The 20,536-nt window shown below is 45.4% G+C and overlaps 1 protein-coding gene across 1 annotated transcript in view; it reads right to left on the bottom strand.

The window, feature by feature from the left end:
• Positions 1–20,536, bottom strand: part of myo7ab (myosin VIIAb) — a 90,288-nt gene that overhangs the window by 11,416 nt on the left and 58,336 nt on the right. Inside the window, exons 28-43 of the mRNA XM_061962770.2 lie at positions 20,414–20,536; positions 20,130–20,249; positions 19,870–20,043; positions 11,414–11,641; positions 11,177–11,347; positions 10,991–11,108; positions 10,798–10,924; positions 10,557–10,726; positions 10,288–10,478; positions 10,079–10,203; positions 9,850–10,007; positions 9,579–9,732; positions 9,351–9,506; positions 9,160–9,265; positions 238–351; positions 68–155 (exon numbers count right to left, since the gene is read on the bottom strand). The exon at positions 20,414–20,536 is cut by the window's right edge and continues 4 nt beyond it. Coding sequence (XP_061818754.2) covers positions 68–155; positions 238–351; positions 9,160–9,265; positions 9,351–9,506; positions 9,579–9,732; positions 9,850–10,007; positions 10,079–10,203; positions 10,288–10,478; positions 10,557–10,726; positions 10,798–10,924; positions 10,991–11,108; positions 11,177–11,347; positions 11,414–11,641; positions 19,870–20,043; positions 20,130–20,249; positions 20,414–20,536 — 2,323 coding nt within the window. The remainder of the gene's footprint in view (positions 1–67; positions 156–237; positions 352–9,159; positions 9,266–9,350; positions 9,507–9,578; positions 9,733–9,849; positions 10,008–10,078; positions 10,204–10,287; positions 10,479–10,556; positions 10,727–10,797; positions 10,925–10,990; positions 11,109–11,176; positions 11,348–11,413; positions 11,642–19,869; positions 20,044–20,129; positions 20,250–20,413) is intronic.

Here is a 20,536-nt window from a genome sequence, read left to right as displayed (position 1 = left end):
CTGCACAAACATAATGCGACGATCACGCCATATGACATGTGAACGTAATGATGATCAAGATATTTACCGTCTTTCACGTGTCTGGCTTTCTTGATCCAGTCGGTCAGGTGGCGGACAAAGTCGAAGAAGAAGTCGCCGTCCGGCACGCTGATCACCTGAAGAAGCAAACAAACAAACAAACAAACGTTTTTATGGATGACAACAATTGTGCCGAATATACAGTAAGCCTTCTTCTACCTTGTCTGTGATCTTGACAAAAAGACTGAAACCCTCAGACGATTTGAGCATCAGGCGCCCAGAAATGTTGTGGCAGAAGTCTTTGGCCTTGGTGCTGGACTCCACTTCAAACACCTGCCAAGCGACGCCAAACACCAAAATAATAAAACACACACACATAAGGGCAGCATCACACGAGGCTACAAGCTACATTTTTTACACTATCAAAATTGACATTATCACAAGTCCAGAATGGTTAAAACCATTAAAAATCAGTTCCCAGTGGCTTATTATATTTTTCAAAGTTTTTTTAAAAATTTTACCCATCATGCAATATCCCTAAAAAAAGCTTCAAAGTGCCTGATTTTAACCATCGTTATAAACACCCGTCCATTTTCCTGTGACGTCACATAGTGAAGCCAACACAAACAAACATGGCGGAAAGAACAGCAAGCTATAGCGACATTAGCTCGGATTCAGACTCGGATTTCAGCGGCTTAAGCGATTTAACAGATTACGCATGTATTGAAACGGATGGTTGTAGTGCGGAAGCAGGTAGCGAAAACGAAATTGAAGAAGAAACTGAAGCTATTGAGCCATATCGGTTTGAACTGTATGCAAGTTAAACCGACGAAAGCGACACGACAGCCAGCGACACGGGAGAAAGCGAGGACGAATTCGGCGATCGCCTTCTAACCAACGATTGGTATGTTTGTTTGGCATTAAAGGAAACTAACAACTATGAACTAGGTTTACAGCATATGAAATACATTTGGCAACATGCACTTTGAGAGTGCAGACAGCCCAATTTTCATCAATTAATATATTCTGTAGACATACCCTCATGTCAGCAGGCCAGGGAAGCTAGGGTCGATATTCTTCTCTTGATCATCTTCGGGACGGTGTGAGCCAAGACATCCAGGGGGTTTAGCTCGCTCGTCTGCGGGAACAAACTGCCGCCATTGCTTGCCGTGCTACCGAGGTACCTTTGTCCCTGAATTGCTCACACACTCCGGCAGATTCAATGGGGGTCTGGCGGCAGATTTCTTTGACTTTATCGTTGGAAATGCATCTGCTTTGAGTGTCGCAGGATATCCACACATTCTTGCCATCTTTGTCGTAGCATAGCTTTCGTCGGTAAAGTGTGCGGAACAAACGTCCAATTTCTTGCCAATTTCGCATCTTTGGGCCACTGGTGCAACTTGAATCCGTCCCTGTTCGTGTTGTTACACCCTCCGACAACACACCGACGAGGCATGATGTCTCCAAGGTACGGAAAAAAGTCGAAAAAACGGAAAATAACAGAGCTGATTTGACTCGGTGTTTGAGAAAATGGCGGATTGCTTCCCGATGTGACGTCACGTTGTGACGTCATCGCTCCGAGAGCGAATATTAGAAAGGCGTTTAATTCGCCAAAATTCACCCATTTAGAGTTTGAATAATCGGTTAAAAAAATATATGGTCTTTTTTCTGCAACATCAAGGTATATATTGACGCTTACATAGGTCTGGTGATAATGTTCCCCTTTAACACCTGCCTACTTGTAACGATATCCTCCTGTCCACTGATTCTGGTAAATATGTTGTCCTGGTGCTTTTAGATCTGTCTGCTGCGTTCGACACCGTCGACCACGCCACCTTAATCACTCGTCTTGAGAACTGTGTGGGCATTAAGGGCGCCGCCCTCAACTGGTTCCGGTCGTACCTAACCGACAGGAGTTTTTGTGTAAAAGTAGACAGTTTTATGTCGTCCACAGCTCCTTTACCACATGGGGTCCCCCAGGGCTCAATCCTTGCCCCAATTTTATTTGCGCTTTACCTTCTCCCCCTTGGTTCTATTTTTAGGAAGTACAGTATTGCATTTCATTTTTATGCCGATGATTGCCAGATTTATTTTCCCATGGCACAAAATAACACGGTTCAACGTCTTATTGACTGCCTGCACGACATCAAAGTCTGGCTTTCAGCTAACTTCCTGAGCCTAAATGAAGATAAAACAGAAGTTATGTTGTTCGGTCCAAGTCACTCTCCCTCCCCCAACGTTGACCTCGGCACTCTGACCCCGTATCTCAGCGACTCTGTCACAAACCTGGGGGTAAAGTTTGACTCAGATTTTAAATTCGAAAAACAAATCAGCAGCGTCGTTCAAAAAAGCTTTTATCAATTACGCCAAATAGCGAAAGTGAAACCGCTTCTATCAAGACATGATCTTGAGAAATTAATCCACGCTTTTATCTCGACTCGTCTTGATTATTGTAATGCCCTGTATGTTGGCATTAGCCAGGCCTCCCTCGCCCGCCTGCAGCTCGTGCAGAACTCTGCTGCTCGTCTGCTAACACAGACCCGCAGACGTGAGCACATCACCCCTATTTTAGCGTCCCTTCACTGGCTCCCTGTGCGTTACCGAATACATTTTAAACTCCTTTTATTTGTTTTTAAATGTCTAAACAACCTCGCGCCAACCTATCTCTCCGACCTCCTTCAGCCTTACTGCCCCACCCGATCCTTAAGATCAGCCGATCAGCTGCTGTTGACGGTCCCTGACACAAGGCTGAAGCTTAGAGGTGACAGAGCTTTCGCCGTTGCTGCTCCCAAGCTCTGGAACGACCTACCCCTGAGTGTTAGACAAGCCTCCTCTCTTCCTGTTTTTAAATCTCTCTTAAAAACATACTTTTATTCCATGGCTTTTAACACTGAGTGATATCCATCCTGCAATGGCGCCCCATAATACACCTGCTGTGATCCTGTTTTTATGTTTTTATTAATTCTATTTTAATTATTTATTTTTTATCGTGTTCTGTTTGTGTTGTGTTGTGTTTGCTCGGTACTCGTTTTATCTTTTAACCTGCTCATTGTACAGCACTTTGGCTACCCCTGTGGTAAATTTTAAATGTGCTCTATAAATAAAGTTGATTTGATTTGATTTGATTTGTTCGTATTGACATGTATGAGTAAGGATGGGTACCGTTCACATTTGAACCGATACGGTACCGATACCCAAGTACTCAACAGTACCTATTTTTGGTACATTTGTGTGTGTTGATAGATATAAATTGTTTTTGTTAATAAAATCTTATTTTTTTAATTGTAACATTAAAAAATGAGCTGACTATGGTAACTGCTGTCCAGTTGTTATATGTTGTTTTATTATCACATTTCTGAGTCGCATTTGCAAGACTGAAATCAAGCTGCAAGTCCAAGACGTTAGATGGCAGTAGTAGGTCATTCAGTTTTTGCAGTCTGCTGCGCCCTAAAAAGTGTTAATACTGTAAGCATTGTACTTAATACGCACCAGCTGTTTGATTGTAACACGCTGCTTAGTTGTAGTTTTCATTAACAAATTTGGAGGTGTCGAAATCGCCATGTAAAATCGTTAAGGCTAATCAGTAGCATGTCAATAGCAAAACCAATGTAGATCAGCATCAAGCTAATTTCTAGAAAAGTGGAGTCTTACTTAACTTGCGTCAGAGCTTTTTTTTGAGTCAATTACTTTGTTGTTACTGAAAATTGCAACATTACCCAAAGGTAGTTTGCCTAAGTCCGCTCTCCGTGCTGCTGGCGGCTGAGTCAGCAATGGAACCCAGGTACTGTAACATGGCACAGTTAGATTTTATGTGAATTATTGCCCGGCGGAAATGGGCAAAAATGTATAAGATTCGGTACCCATCCCTACGAGCGAGTGAGTCAACATGTGACAAAATGCTAAATATGGTCGCCTTTAGAACCTCCACCCCTCTTATGTTGCTATTACTATGCATCCATCCATCCATTTTCTACCGCTTGTCCCTTTCGGAGTCGCTGGGGGTGCTGGAGCCTATCTCAGCTGCATTCCCGCGGAAGGCAGAGTACACTCTGGACACCACATTTTTATATTTGCAATGAACTTCATTAGTTCTAAGTCTAAAATACTCACAACAAACCTTTGTCATACAAACCCCGTTTCCATATGAGTTGGGAAACTGTGTTAGATGTAAATATAAACGGAATACAATGATTTGCAAATCATTCTCAACCCATATTCAGTTGAATATGCAACAAAGACAACATATTTGATGTTCAAACTGATAAACTTTTTTTTTTGTTCAAATAATCATTAACTTTAGAATTTGATGCCAGCAACACGTGACAAAGAAGTTGGGAAAGGTGGCAATAAATACTGATAAAGTTGAGGAATGCTCATCAAACACTTATTTGGAACATCCCACAGGTGAACAGGCAAATTGGGAACAGGTGGGTGCCATGATTGGGTGTAAAAGTAGATTCCATGAAATGCTCAGTCATTCACAAACAAGGATGGGGCGAGGGGTCACCACTTTGTCAACAAATGCGTGAGCAAATTGTTGAACAGTTTAAGAAAAACCTTTCTCAACCAGCTATTGCAAGGAATTTAGGGATTTCACCATCTACGGTCCATAATATCATCAAAGGGTTCAGAGAATCTGGAGAAATCACTGCACGTAAGCAGCTAAGACTGTGACCTTCGATCCCTCAGGCTGTACTGCATCAACAAGCGACATCAGTGTGTAAAGGATATCACCACATGGGCTCAGGGACACTTCAGAAACCCACTGTCAGTAACTACAGTTGGTCGCTACATCTGTAAGTGCAAGTTAAAACTCTCCTATGCAAGGCGAAAACCCTTTATCAACAACACCCAGAAACGCCGTCGGCTTCGCTGGGCCTGAGCTCATCTAAGATGGACTGATACAAAGTGGAAAAGTGTTCTGTGGTCTGACGAGTCCACATTTCAAATTGTTTTTTGGAAACTGTGGACGTCGTGTCCTCCGGACCAAAGAGGAAAAGAACCATCCGGATTGTTATAGGCGCAAAGTTGAAAAGCCAGCATCTGTGATGGTATGGGGGTGTATTAGTGCCCAAGACATGGGTAACTTACACATCTGTGAAGGCACCATTAATGCTGAAAGGTACATACAGGTTTTGGAGCAACATATGTTGCCATCCAAGCAACGTTACTATGGACGCCCCTGCTTATTTCAGCAAGACAATGCCATGCCACGTGTTACATCAACGTGGCTTCATAGTAAAAGAGTGCGGGTACTAGACTGGCCTGCTTGTAGTCCAGACCGGTCTCCCATTGAAAATGTGTGGCGCATTATGAAGCCTAAAATACCACAACGGAGACCCCCGGACTGTTGAACAACTTAAGCTGTACATCAAGCAAGAATGGGAAGGAATTTCACCTGAGAAGCTTAAAAAATGTGTCTCTTCAGTTCCCAAACGTTTACTGAGTGTTGTTAAAAGGAAAGGCCATGTAACACAGTGGTGAACATGCCCTTTCCCAACTACTTTGGCACATGTTGCAGCCATGAAATTCTAAGTTAATTATTATTTGCAAAAAAAAAAAAGAAAAGTTTATGAGTTTGAACATCAAATATCTTGTCTTTGTAGTGCATTCGAAAGGAATATGGGTTGAAAATGATTTGCAAATCAATGTATTCTGTTTATATTTACATCTAACACAATTTCCCAACTCATATGGAAACAGGGTTTGTATTTACTTTTGATCTTCTGCTGCAGTTTAAGTAGTTTGCAAGTTTTTGAACAGAATTGATCAGCCAATTTGTGGCGCCGTGTATGGGTTGTGTTCAAAATGCTATGGAAGACATGTTAGTGTGCATGTCATACTGATATACTCAAAGTGTTACCATGGTTAGACAAATAGTCTGTAAATTATGGAATAGGGGTATCTGAATCTAATATTAATATTGAATATCAGTTCGATATCAGCAGAATATTAGCCTGCATCTAGAATCTTCGATATAAGTGCTCCAATACAAGCAGTCATGCAGCGTGTTTGCTTGGGCAAAACTGGCCAGCCAGTTAACATTTAAATGTCTTTCAATAAACACAAAAGGTTGGTCTTTCTTCGTATTTCAGTCAAGTCATTTAAAAAAGTAAACATGGTAGGCTATAGGCTCCTAAAAGCTAGCAGCTACACAACAGCTAGGCACACAACAGCACACAAGCTAGACATACATAAAAGGTGTTTTTCATCGAACAATATTGCAGACTAAAACACAACATTTGACAATATAAACAAGTATGGAATAATTATAGTTGCATATTATTTACACATACAAAGTCTCCAAAGCAGAAGTGTATTAGAAAGTATCAAGTAACAAGCGTGTCCACATTATCATTCAACTTGCTGTGTTATGGGTTTAACTTTTTGTACTATTGTGGCCATCAAGAAAAAAAAAATAATAATACAATTTCCACTCCACTTCAACTTCATAGAAACACCATAAGCCCAGTCCAGATAGTTAATAAATACAGGTAAAAGCCAGTAAATTAGAATATTTTGAAAAACTTGATTTATTTCAGTAATTGCATTCAAAAGGTGTAACTTGTACATTATATTTATTCATTGCACACAGACTGATGCATTCAAATGTTTATTTCATTTAATTTTGATGATTTGAAGTGGCAACAAATGAAAATCCAAAATTCCGTGTGTCACAAAATTAGAATATTACTTAAGGCTAATACAAAAAAGGGATTTTTAGAAATGTTGGCCAACTGAAAAGTATGAAAATTAAAAATATGAGCATGTACAATACTCAATACTTGGTTGGAGCTCCTTTTGCCTCAATTACTGCGTTAATGCGGCGTGGCATGGAGTCGATGAGTTTCTGGCACTGCTCAGGTGTTATGAGAGCCCAGGTTGCTCTGATAGTGGCCTTCAACTCTTCTGCGTTTTTGGGTTTGGCATTCTGCATCTTCCTTTTCACAATACCCCACAGATTTTCTATGGGGCTAAGGTCAGGGGAGTTGGCGGGCCAATTTAGAACAGAAATACCATGGTCCGTAAACCAGGCACGGGTAGATTTTGCGCTGTGTGCAGGCGCCAAGTCCTGTTGGAACTTGAAATCTCCATCTCCATAGAGCAGGTCAGCAGCAGGAAGCATGAAGTGCTCTAAAACTTGCTGGTAGACGGCTGCGTTGACCCTGGATCTCAGGAAACAGAGTGGACCGACACCAGCAGATGACATGGCACCCCAAACCATCACTGATGGTGTAAACTTTACACTAGACTTCAGGCAACGTGGATCCTGTGCCTCTCCTGTCTTCCTCCAGACTCTGGGACCTCGATTTCCAAAGGAAATGCAAAATTTGCATGGTTGGGTGATGGTTTGGGGTGCCATGTCATCTGCTGGTGTCGGTCCACTCTGTTTCCTGAGATCCAGGGTCAACGCAGCCGTCTACCAGCAAGTTTTAGAGCACTTCATGCTTCCTGCTGCTGACCTGCTCTATGGAGATGGAGATTTCAAGTTCCAACAGGACTTGGCGCCTGCACACAGCGCAAAATCTACCCGTGCCTGGTTTACGGACCATGGTATTTCTGTTCTAAATTGGCCCGCCAACTCCCCTGACCTTAGCCCCATAGAAAATCTGTGGGGTATTGTGAAAAGGAAGATGCAGAATGCCAGACCCAAAAACGCAGAAGAGTTGAAGGCCACTATCAGAGCAACCTGGGCTCTCATAACACCTGAGCAGTGCCAGAAACTCATCGACTCCATGCCACGCCGCATTAACGCAGTAATTGAGGCAAAAGGAGCTCCAACCAAGTTTTGAGTATTGTCCATGCTCATGTTTTTCATTTTCATACTTTTCAGTTGGCCAACATTTCTAAAAATCCCTTTTTTGTATTAGCCTTAAGTAATATTCTAATTTTGTGACACACGGAATTTTGGATTTTCATTTGTTGCCACTTCAAATCATCAAAATTAAATGAAATAAACATTTGAACGCATCAGTCTGTGTGCAATGAATAAATATAATGTACAAGTTACACCTTTTGAATACAATTACTGAAATAAATCAAGTTTTTCAAAATATTCTAATTTACTGGCTTTTACCTGTAGGTTAGTGTTTTACACAACTATTATTGTTCTCTGTTTGGCTAAGTTCACTTGATCAACCATTTTCTAACGTTCCACACTACAAAATAATAAATGTATGATTCGTGCTGATACCGTATCGGCCAATACTCAAGGCTCCAGTATTGCAAGTGAAAAAGTTGTATCGGGACACCCCTTATATGGACAATTAGTTTGTAATTGCCATGTTTTTCAACCAATTTTGCTCAAAAGGTGTGCAACAGATTTGGTGGTGATTCATGTAAACAGTTATGGTGGGTGTTTTTTTACAGCACATTGCGCCGTATGACAAATTTCAAGACAATCTGCGTAAAACGGTGGTGGTTTAATAACAGCGCCACCATGTGGTGTATTTGTCAGAAAAATAATCAGACATAAGGAGAGCATATTTTCACAAATTCTGCCTTTTTGAGTACCGTATTTTTCGGACTATAAATTGCACCGGCCGAAAATGCATAATAAAGAAGGGAAAAAACATATATAAGTCGCACTGGAGTATAAGTCGCATTTTTTGGGGAAATGTATTTGATAAAACCCAACCCCAAGAATAGACATTTGAAAGGCAATTTAAAATAAATAAAGAATAGTGAACAACAGGCTGAATAAGTGTACGTTATATGACGCATAAATAACCAACTGAGAAGGTGCCTGGTATGTTAACGTAACATATTATGGTAAGAGTCATTCAAATAACTATAACATCTAGAACATGCTATACGTTTACCAAACAATCTGTCACTCCTGATCGCTAAATCCCATGAAATCTTATACGTCTAGTCTCTTACGTGAATGAGCTAAATAATATTATTTGATATTTTACGGTAATGTGTTAATGATTTCACACATAAGTCGCTCCTGAGTATAAGTCGCACCACCGGCTAAACTATGAAAAAGACTTCGACTTATAGTCCGAAAAATACGGTACATAGCTTCAGAAGTAGAAGAATTAGCTTACACAAACACAATTTAGGACAAACATAATCACAACAATCATTTCCTTATTTCATACAAGAATACACAAAGTAGATTTAGTACACACTGACCTCGTCCGAGTCATCTGGGAAATAAACTTTGTGGAAGATCTGTGTGGTTTTGTGCTGGATGGCCTCCACCTCCACCAGGTGAGGAGGATACTTCCTTGATCCGTTTCTACCACAAATGACAAGCAGGATCCATTAGAGCGGAACAGTAGTGAAGATCGAGGGTTGGGTTTAAGGATGTGTGAGTGTGTTACCTCAAGGCTTTTTGCAGCCGCTGCATGCAATCGGGAGCCAAAGGATAGTGCTTCTTGGCCTTGAGGAACTTCTGGACGTGGGGCAGCAGGATGTTACTAGGAGGAAACAAGCCGGTACACAACCACAGCAGCTCCCAGCCCTTCTCCTCGCTGTACCTAAGCCACATGACACGTTGGACAAACGTTGCTGTCAAAGTAGTCTCAGAGAGCACCTTTTGTGCTCCTTACTTGATGTGATTGTCGGTGAGCTGCTTGAGAATCTGACAGAAGATCTCGTCTTTCAGCGGCTCAGCTTTCAGGGCCCCTTCGAAGATCTGATCGGTGAGCTCGTTGACCGAGCGCACCCGCTTGGACGGGTAGTCGCCCATGTACTTCATCACAGGTACGGTCAAAGTCAAGGTTTTTAGACACGAAATTTTGCGCGTGATACCACCAGATACCAGAACTAGCTGTACCTCCAGGGCAGCTTGTTTTAGTGTGATCCTTCATTAAAGGATATCCATGAACGCCTGGCAAGCCTCCTGGGAAAGCTCCTCGTGGGCAAAAACTTTCTTCAGAAGAGGTTGCTTGAGAGGCTCCTTGCTGCAGCTCCACAGACGCTCCTTCCCTCGAGCTTTAGATATCATCACCCTGCTCAGGGTGCTCTTTGGAGGAGGCCTGGAGAGACCACCAAGGACTTATTTAGCTGTAGCTTGGGATAACAAGATGAAAAGAGTCAGAAAGTCCACCTGAAGTAGTCGTAGGAGAACTCCTCCAGTGTGTAGGCCTTGGTTTTATCCTCGTTGTCCACAAGACTCATCTGGGACAGCGTGACGGATTCCCTCCTCTGATCCGGAGTCATCGTCACCAGAGCCTACAATTTAAAGAACGCTGTAAACTCGGAAGGTGTGATCTATCAGAAATGTCTCAACTGTCACAACTTCTGGTTTACGCTCACCACAATGTCGTACTGAGGTCTGGTGATGGTAGGCAGAACATAGACGCAGTCCGCCGGGAAGTCGCCTCGCTGCTTGGTCTTGTCGTTGATCCCGTGAGCCCAGCCGGAGTTCATCACATGCTCCCCGTCATGTTCATCGAGTATGATCAGATCCCCCTTTGAGAAACTCAGGAATGTAGACTCTGCCCCAGCTGGAAGATAAAAACAGCTATTTTAGACCATCATCAGTTACAGTAGGTGTTCATTTTTTGTCACTTGCACAGTCGCACCAGGATTGGGACAGTCCAGAAGTCCCACCACAAACTTGGACCGCTTACGCAGACCCTCCAGGAAGGCCACTACCAAGTCCCGGATGTCCTCTGCGTTGTTCGACGTGAACGTGTACTCGTCTCCTTTGATGGTGGCCAGTGTGAAACTCTGACCTTGGAGTTTGCCGCCTCTGCAAGATTCCAGCAGTCAAAATCAGAACAATGCACCCGTGATCATGTGATCTCCTGGTTGGCATCACACCTGCTGCTGGACACCGCAATGGTTTCCGGGAAAGAAAGCTCCAGAAGGACTTGTTCCTGCTCGTCCACAAAGTAAACACCCGTCCAGTTTACTGCGACGATGACATCGTTCTTGGGCAGACTGGGTCCTATTCAAACGCAAATCCAAGGTATGACATCTCTGCACAACCTGTTAGCGTCTTTGTTCGACCAACCTGAGAACTTGAAGGCCTCGTAGAAGCGTGAAAACAATAAAGGCCACTTTAATCGAGCAAAAGACACTACGTCCTCCTTCACCTTCTGCGTGTTTGGCCTCCTCTTACTGTGCAGTCCCTGGATAGACACGGAGGTTATGAAAGCACGGCAAAACACAGGATGCATCAGGTTTTGGCGAGCGCTACCTTCTTGTGGGCGGTGATGATGAGCTGAGCCCACTTCTCCGGAGTCTTGGTGGAGGTGATTTCCCTGTCCGGGATGTAGGAGGGGATGAGGCTGAGGAGGCGGTCGTGCAGGATTTCCAAGCCGTAATCCACGTAGTACTGCTGAGATGCCAGCTCGGCTAGGTCTTCCTCCTTTCGAGGAAAGCCATGATCGCATCAACCAGATCTTTGAAATGACACGGCGACAACGTGGCTTACCCTCTCGCAGCGGTATTCTCCGAACTTCACCCCTCGCACAATCTGCTGGTAAATGAGATTGGTGGCCACATGGTCGTCGGCGGGGTCGTGCCACGGCGTGAAGATCTCCTTCCTGAAGAACAGCCTCCACGGAGCGTTGCGTTCCTGTGCGCCTTGCTCTTTGGCGTACTGCTCACACTGGGAAATGGCGTCCATGACGTGGTCGTTGCCGCTGCCCAGCGACGATACCTGAAGGATGGATGGAGGTTCTTTGAATCCTGTAGTTAATTCACAGTATTAACTCAGGTTTAACTCAAGGCCTGGGGGCCCGTCACATCATTTAAAGTGGCCCACCACCTCATTCAAATTGACCCATGCATTAGTGTATGAATGCATATGTACTTGTATATGTACAGTGTTTGTACAGTGAATGTGAGTGTGTATGTATGTACTGTATTTGTGTATGTAAGTACCAATATGTGCGAGTATGTACGTATTAGAGATGCGCGGTTTGCGGACACAACCGCGGAGTCCGCGGATTATCCGCGGATCGGGCGGATGAAATTAAAAAAAAAAAAGATTTTATCCGCTCGCGGGTCGGGTCGGGCGGATTAATTAGATATTTTTTTTATTTTTTATTTTTATTTTTTTTTTGCGGGTGGCAGTTAAACCAATTGGGAAATATATATACATAGTTAAATGTTGTTACCCACATACGAAAAACGAGCAGGCACCTGCTGCATATGCCACAACAGAAGAAAAAAAAAAAAAGAGATGGACACTTTTACGGAGCGGAGAAGGCCCCCGACGCCTCGCCGGGGTCCGGGACCGAGGCCCCTTCCCCCGAGAGGGCCCCACCGGGAGCCGTAGCTGAGGCGATCCGCGAGAAGGGCCTGACGCACGTCCAGGGTCACTACCGCGCCCACCGCACCGACACCCCGCCTCGTCCGCTTTCGACGCGGCCGGCGTCACGCGCAGCAGGTAAGCAGCTTACCTGCCCGCCACCCCCGTGGCCGGGGGCTCGTAACATGGGTCACTCCGCGCGCTCCGCCCGCGCAGCTTACCTGCTTGCCACCCCTGTTGCCGGGGGCGCGTAACAGGGGTCACTCCGCGCTCAGTGCGCTCACGAAAGGGGTGGGGCTCACCCTGGTTGATATAGAGAGCAGGACAGTGGCCATGGAATTTCATTTAAGGTTTGTGATAAACCATCAAACTCATTCGTTAAAAGGACTCTATAGTAATATAAAGCGAATTTTTCTGGACATTATCATGCAAGAAAAGTTTATTTTTGGGATCGCGATCACCGCGTAATGATTTTTAAAGGTTGCATTACATTATTAACTGTCCCATGTGATCAGCCAGTGCAATTGGAAGTCCATGCTCAATTATTGCCTCCGTAAATAAAACTTCGGCATTTATCACATCCAAAGAATCTGTTTGGGCGACGAAAAACGTTGAAAGTTTTCCACTTGTATCGCTAGCAACGGCATTAGACTTGTGTTTTTTTGTCCCAACGTGGTCTTTTACATCGCTAATTCCTCCGTGTCCGATCGAAAAATCTTGTCTGCACAAGGTGCAATTCGCGTAGTTTTCACCCTTTTTTTTTTTTAAATTAATATTAGATATATAACAACGGGCGGATGGCGGGCGGATGCAGTTCTGATCAAACGTTACATCGGGTGGATGGCGGATGGTTGACGACTTTCTGACGCGGTTGCGGATGAGATAAATTGCCTATCCGCGCATCTCTAGTACGTATGTATAAAATGAATGTACGGATGTATGTACCGTATTTTCCGGACCATAGGGTACACCACATCCCGCCCACCGGATTGTAAGGCGCATTGCCGATGAATGGTCTATTTTATATATTTTTCTTATATTAGGCGCACCGGATTATAGGGCGCGTTAAAGGAGTCATATTATTATTAGAGATGCCGATAAATGCTTTAAAATGTAATATCGGAAATTATCGGTATCGTTTTTTTTATTATTATCGGCATCGGTTTTTTGGGGGTTTTTTTTGTTTGTTTTTTGTTTGTTTTTAATTAAATCAACATAAAAAACACATTATACACTTACAATTAGTGCACCAACCCAAACAACCTCCCTCCCCCATTTATACTCATTCACACTCATTCACACAAAAGGGTTGGTTCTTTCTATTATTAATATTTTGGTTCCTACATTATATATCAATATATATCAATACAGTCTGCAAGGGATACAGTCCGTAAGCACACATGATTGGTCCACTAATAGTACTAACCTTTAACAGTTAATTTTACTTATTTTCATTAATTACTAGTTTCTATGTAACGGTTTTTATATTGTTTTACTTTCTTTTTTATTCAAGAAAATGTTTTTAATTTATTTATCTTATTTTATTTTATTAATATTTTAAAAAAAGGACCTTATCTTCACCATACCTGGTTGTCCAAATTAGGCATAATCCATCCATCCATCCATTTTCTACCGCTTATTCCCTTTGGGGTCGCGGGGGGGCGCTGGAGCCTATCTCAGCTACAATCGGGCGGAAGGCAGGGTACACCCTGGACAAGTCGCCACCTCATCGCAGGGCCAACACAGATAGACAGACAACCAAAGGGAATAAGCGGTAGAAAATGGATGGATGGATGGATTATGCCTAATTTGGACAACCAGGTATGGTGAAGATAAGGTCCAAATTAGGCATAATAATGTGTTAATTCCACAACTGCATATATCAGTATCGGTTGATATCGGTATCGGTTGATATCGGTATCGGTAATTAAAGAGTTGGACAATATCGGAATATCGGATATCGGCAAAGAGCCATTATCGGACATCCCTAATTATTATTATTTTTTTCTAAATGTAAAACACTTCCTTGTGGTCTACATAACATGTTATGGTGGTTCTTTGGTCAAAATGTTGCATAGATGATGTTTTACAGATCAACTTCAAGCCGCTTTCTGACAATCTCTTCCGGATGAGCCGTTTTGTGGGCGGTCTTATTTACGTGGCTCACCTTCGACAGCGTTTTCTCCGCGTCATCTTTGTTGTAGCGGTGTAGCGTGCAAGGACGGGAGTGGAAGAAGTGTCAAAAGATGTAAAGACATTCAGACTTTACTTAGATCAATAACGGAGCAGCATCTCCTCATCCGGAAACAACCACACCGGAAATGTGGAAAACCGTCCGACCGGAACTCTAATAACTAATGTTCCTTGGTTGAATAATGTAAACTCAGAACGCCGGTATGTTTTAGCGCTTTCATGGCGAGTTTACTGACAGATATAAGTAAGAACTTTACATTACTTTTTATTAGAAATGGCAACAGCGGAGGATGAATGTCCCATAACAAGCAGATAGAGAAAAAGAAGAAGGTGCGGACGCGTGCAATTTTTCAGTATTTACACAAAATGCCAGATAATGTCTTATCTTACACACACCATAATAATACTCGTATGTTTAATGCGCCGATAATCCATCAAGCGGTGCGGCTTCATAGCTTACCAAAGTCGTACTAAAACATTTTGATAGATTTTTGAGCGCCGTGTGTAATGTTCTATATTTTCAATGGAACAATTAAAATGTTGGTGTTGTTTACTTGAGACCCATCGTGGTGCAGGCTACACTTATCTCGTATGTTTGACTGCCATCTAATGGTCACACTTATCATCAGACCATGTACCAAATAAAATTGCTTCGAGGTGGGTATGCTCAACCAAAATTATTCCTTACATTAGGCGCACTGGGTTATAAGGCGCACTGTTGAGTTTTGAGGGGAAAAAATGATTTTAAGTGCGCCTTATAGTCCGGAAAATACGGTATATACTGTATGTATGAATATTTATGTGTACCGTATTTTTCGGACTATAAGTCACAGTTTTTTTCATAGTTTGGCCGGGGTGCGACTTATACTTAGGAGTGACTTTTGTGTGAAATTATTAACACATTACTGTAAAATATCAAATAATATTATTTAGCTCATTCACGTAAGAGACTAGACGTATAAGATTTCATGGGATTTAGCGACTAGGAGTGACAGATTGTTTGGTAAACGTATAGCATGTTCTATATGTTATAGTTATTTGAATGACTCTTACCATAATATGTTACGTTAACATACCAGGCACGTTCTCAGTTGGTTATTTATGCCTCATATAACGTACACTTATTCAGCCTGTTGTTCACTATTCTTTATTTTAAATTGCCTTTCAAATGTCTATTCTTGGTTTTGGGTTTTATCAAATAAATTGCCCCCAAAAATGCGACTTATACTCCATCCATCCATCCATCCATCTTCTTCCGCTTATCCGAGGTCGGGTCTCGGGGGCAGCAGCCTAAGCAGGGAAGCCCAGACTTCCCTCTCCCCAGCCACTTCGTCCAGCTCTTCCTGTGGGACCCCGAGGCGTTCCCAGGCCAGCCGGGAGACATAGTCTTCCCAACGTGTCCTGGGTCTTCCCCGCGGCCTCCTACCAGTCGGACGTGCCCTAAACACCTCCCTAGGGAGGCGTTCGGGTGGCATCCTGACCAGATGCCCGAACCACCTCATCTGGCTCCTCTCGATGTGGAGGAGCAGCGGCTTTACTTTGAGCTCCCCCCGGATGGCAGAGCTTCTCACCCTATCTCTAAGGGAGAGCCCCGCCACCCGGCGGAGGAAACTCATTACCCGTGATCTTGTCCTTTCGGTCATAACCCAAAGCTCATGACCATAGGTGAGGATGGGAACGTAGATCGACCGGTAAATTGAGAGCTTTGCCTTTCGGCTCAGCTCCTTCTTCACCACAACGGATCGATACAGCGTCCGCATTACTGAAGAGGCCGCACCGATCCGCCTGTCGATATCACGATCCACTCTTCCCTCACTCGTGAACAAGACTCTGAGGTACTTGAACTCCTCCACTTGGGGCAAGACCTCCTCCCCAACCCGGAGATGGCACTCCACCCTTTTCCGGGCGAGAACCATGGACTCGGACTTGGAGGTGCTGATTCTCATCCCAGTCGCTTCACACTCGGCTGCGAACCGATCCAGTGAGAGCTGAAGATCCTGGCCAGATGAAGCCATCAAGACCACATCATCTGCAAAAAGCAGAGACCTAATCCTGCAGCCACCAAACCAGATCCCCTCAACGCCTTGACTGCGCCTAGAAATTCTGTCCATAAAAGTTATGAACAGAATCGGTGACAAAGGGCAGCCTTGGCGGAGTCCAACCCTCACTGGAAACGTGTCCGACTTACTGCCGGCAATGCGGACCAAGCTCTGGCACTGAGCATACAGGGAGCGGCCTGCCACAATCAGACAGTCCGATACCCCATACTCTCTGAGCACTCCCCACAGGACTTCCCGAGGGACATACTCCAGTGCGACTTATATATGTTTTTCTCCTTCTTTATTATGCATTTTCGGTCAGTGCGACTTATAGTCCAAAAAATACGGTATGTGAATATGTATGTGTATTTTTATGTACAATATATTTTGTCTCCCAGTGTGTGCAGAAGCCAAAGTACGGCCCCGGCCACCCAGAGAGCCCTCCCCAAAGCAGCAGGCCGGCCAGCGACAGGAGCCCCAGAGAGTCCACCGTGCTGCTCGGCAGAGCCAGCGGCAGGTCATAGACAGACGCACCCAGCAGAGGAGAAGGCACGTTAGAAGCAAGGGACAACCATCCCCCAAGCCAGCGAGAGACCACACTCCAAGCGGGCAGATGGGCGGGACGCCCGACCCCGGGGGGGCCAAGAGACTCCCCGCAGCCGTACGGGAAGACCGCCTTGCCCAAGTCGGCTGCCGCAGGACCGCCCCCGGGTCATGGAAACCACCACCCAACCCGCCTACAGGGACCCCAACGATGGTGATGGTACATACAGCAACTTACCTTGTGGATCCTTTCCACAAGGGAAGAGGAAGAAGAAAGAAAAAAAAAGACATCACAGACACGCTGCTGACACACACGGTCACTACCCCAGCAGCTGGCCGCCTTGCCGAGCTGCTACAATAGACGCGGGGACTGACCCAGCAGGCCCCAACCAAGATTTAACGTGGCCCGCCACCTCATTTAATGTAGCCCGCCAGATCATTTAATGTGGCTCACAACTTTGTTTAAATGGCCCCTCCACATCATTTAAAGTAGCCCAAAGGTACTTTCTGGCTCATTGTATTTGTTCTTTCAACTTTGACAGATTAATGTACTGCATGCATTTGCTAATGTTCCTCACTCAAATACTATCTAGAATTGGGGGTTAAATCACCAAAAATGATTCCCGGGCGCGGCCACCGCTGCTGCTCACTGCTCTCCTCACCTCCCAGGGGGTGGTCAAGGGTGATGGGTCAAATGCAGAGAATAATTTCACCACACCTAGTGTGTGTGTGGCAATCATTGGTACTTTAACGTTAACTTAAGGTGTTCCTCGTATTTATTTTTGTTATCAAAAATCCATCCATCCATTTGCTACCGCTTGTCCCTTTTGGGGTCGCGGGGGGTGCTGGAGCCTATTTCAGCTGCATTCGGGCGGAAGGCGGGGTACACCCTGGACACAGGGCCAACACAAATAGACAGACAACATTCACACTCACAAATAAATACTTAAATATCTGCATGGTGATTTCAAAACAAGCTATACATCAATCCTAATAGAAAATATAATAATCAAAATCAGTTGCCTAATATTAACATTCACTGTACGCCCACCATCCGCCGCCTCAGGAAGGGGAAGCAGTGCAGTGTCAACACCGTGTATGGTGGGGATGGTGCTCTGTTGACCTCGACTGCGGATGTTGTGGATCGGTGGAGAGAATACTTCGAAGACCTCCTCAATCCTACCAGCACGTCTTCCTATGAGGAAGCAGGGCCTGGGGAATATGTGGTGGGCTCTCCTATTTCTGGGGCTGAGGTTGCCGAGGTAGTTAAAAAGCTCCTCGGTGGCAAGGCCCCGGGGGTGGATGAGATCCGCCCGGAGCTCTTTAAGGCTCTGGATGTTGTGGGGCTGTCTTGGTTGACAAGACTCTGCAACATCGCGTGGACATCGGGGGCGGTACCTCTGGATTGGCAGACCGGGGTGGTGGTTCCTCTCTTTAAGAAGGGGAACCGGAGGGTGTGTTCCAACTATCGTGGGATCACACTCCTCAGCCTTCCCGGTAAGGTCTATTCAGGTGTACTGGAGAGGAGGCTACGCCATATAGTCGAACCTCGGATTCAGGAGGAACAGTGTGGTTTTCGTCCTGGTCGTGGAACTGTGGACCAGCTCTATACTCTCGGCAGGGTCCTTGAGGATGCATGGGAGTTTGCCCAACCAGTCTACATGTGCTTTGTGGACTTGGAGAAGGCATTCGACCGTGTACCCCGGGAAGTCCTGTGGGGAGTGCTCAGAGAGTATGGGGTAACGGACTGTCTTATTGTGGCGGTTCGCTCCCTGTATAATCGGTGTCAGAGCTTGGTCCGCATTGCCGGCAGTAAGTCGGACACGTTTCCAGTGAGGGTTGGACTCCGCCAGGGCTGCCCTTTGTCACCGATTCTGTTCATAACCTTTATGGACAGAATTTCTAGGCGCAGTCAGGGCGTTGAGGGTATCTGGTTTGGTGGCTGCAGGATTAGGTCTCTGCTTTTTGCAGATGATGTGGTCCTGATGGCTTCATCTGGCCAAGATCTTCAGCTCTCACTGGATCGGTTCGCAGCCGAGTGTGAAGCGACTGGGATGGGAATCAGCACCTCCAAATCCGAGTCCATGGTTCTCGCCCGGAAAAGGGTGGAGTGCCATCTCCGGGTTGGGGAGGAGATCTTGCCCCAAGTGGAGGAGTTCAAGTACCTCAGAGTCTTGTTCACGAGTGAGGGAAGAGTGGATCGTGAGATCGACAGGCGGATCGGTGCGGCATCTTCAGTAATGCGGACGCTGTATCGATCCGTTGTGGTGAAGAAGGAGCTGAGCCGGAAGGCAAAGCTCTCAATTTACCGGTCGATCTACGTTCCCATCCTCACCTATGGTCATGAGCTTTGGGTCATGACCGAAAGGACAAGATCACGGGTACAAGCGGCCGAAATGAGTTTCCTCCGCCGGGTGGCGGGGCTCTCCCTTAGAGATAGGGTGAGAAGCTCTGTCATCCGGGGGGAGCTCAAAGTAAAGCCGCTGCTCCTCCATATCGAGAGGAGCCAGATGAGGTGGTTCGGGCATCTGGTCAGGATGCCACCCGAACGCCTCCCTCGGGAGGTGTTTCGGGCACGTCCGACCGGTAGGAGGCCACGGGGAAGACCCAGGACACGTTGGGAAGACTATGTCTCCCGGCTGGCCTGGGAACGCCTCGGGATCCCCCGGGAGGAGCTGGACGAAGTGGCTGGGGAGAGGAAAGTCTGGGCTTCCCTGCTTAGGCTGCTGCCCCCGCGACCCGACCTCGGATAAGCGGAAGAAGATGGATGGATGGATGGATGTTACAAGCAGCCCTCTAAGGGCAGCCACAATGGCAATGCGGCCCTCAATAAAAAAGAGTTTGACACCGCTGTCTTACCTTGTCGAAAAGAGCGATGTACAGCGAGAACCCAAAGCGGTCCTTGAGGTTGATCTTGTCCGCCAGAGCGTTGCACAGCTCGCTGGCCGTGGTGGCTGAGTCCGCGAGGAGCGTCTTGGTGGTGCCATCCATGAACGTCACCGGAAGCATTATGGGCTTCTTGGATTTAGTGGCCTGTGCAGGACAAAGGAACAATCGGATACTGCAACTCAAGAAGCCATCATTTCAAGGCTTTCTGGATTTCTAGTTTTTTTCGGCACCTGTAACTCCAACCAAGAAGGCGGCTGGGTCCGTGTACGGTTGACAAACGTCCTCCGCAGTCTTTCCTCGCAATATGGAGCATAACCAGGCGGGCCGTTGTTCAGAAACGTCCTTAAATACTGAAAACAACCAAAGAGCAGAAGGTTGTGGTGAAGAACCGTTCAAAAACTGCAGACTAAAGAAAGGAATGACTGATTACAGACAGACCAGAGTAATCACTGACTATTTTGAAGAGTTCTAAAGCTGCAGTGTTCGCGGACATTGGTGTCAAGTCATGTCTTACCTTGACAAACTTCTCCGAAGGTGCAAAGCAGCCGACACAGAGCGACAGGAGGATCCATCCCCGAGCGTGGCTGCTCTTGGACGGATTCTGAGTGAGCTGCTTACAAATCTGACAGTAGATCTC

Source organism: Nerophis lumbriciformis, linkage group LG09, assembly GCF_033978685.3.
Source record: "Nerophis lumbriciformis linkage group LG09, RoL_Nlum_v2.1, whole genome shotgun sequence".
In the NCBI taxonomy this organism is placed as follows: domain Eukaryota; kingdom Metazoa; phylum Chordata; class Actinopteri; order Syngnathiformes; family Syngnathidae; genus Nerophis; species Nerophis lumbriciformis.
The sequence above is the reverse complement of the archived record's forward strand: the minus strand, read 5'-3'. Positions and strand labels throughout refer to the sequence as shown.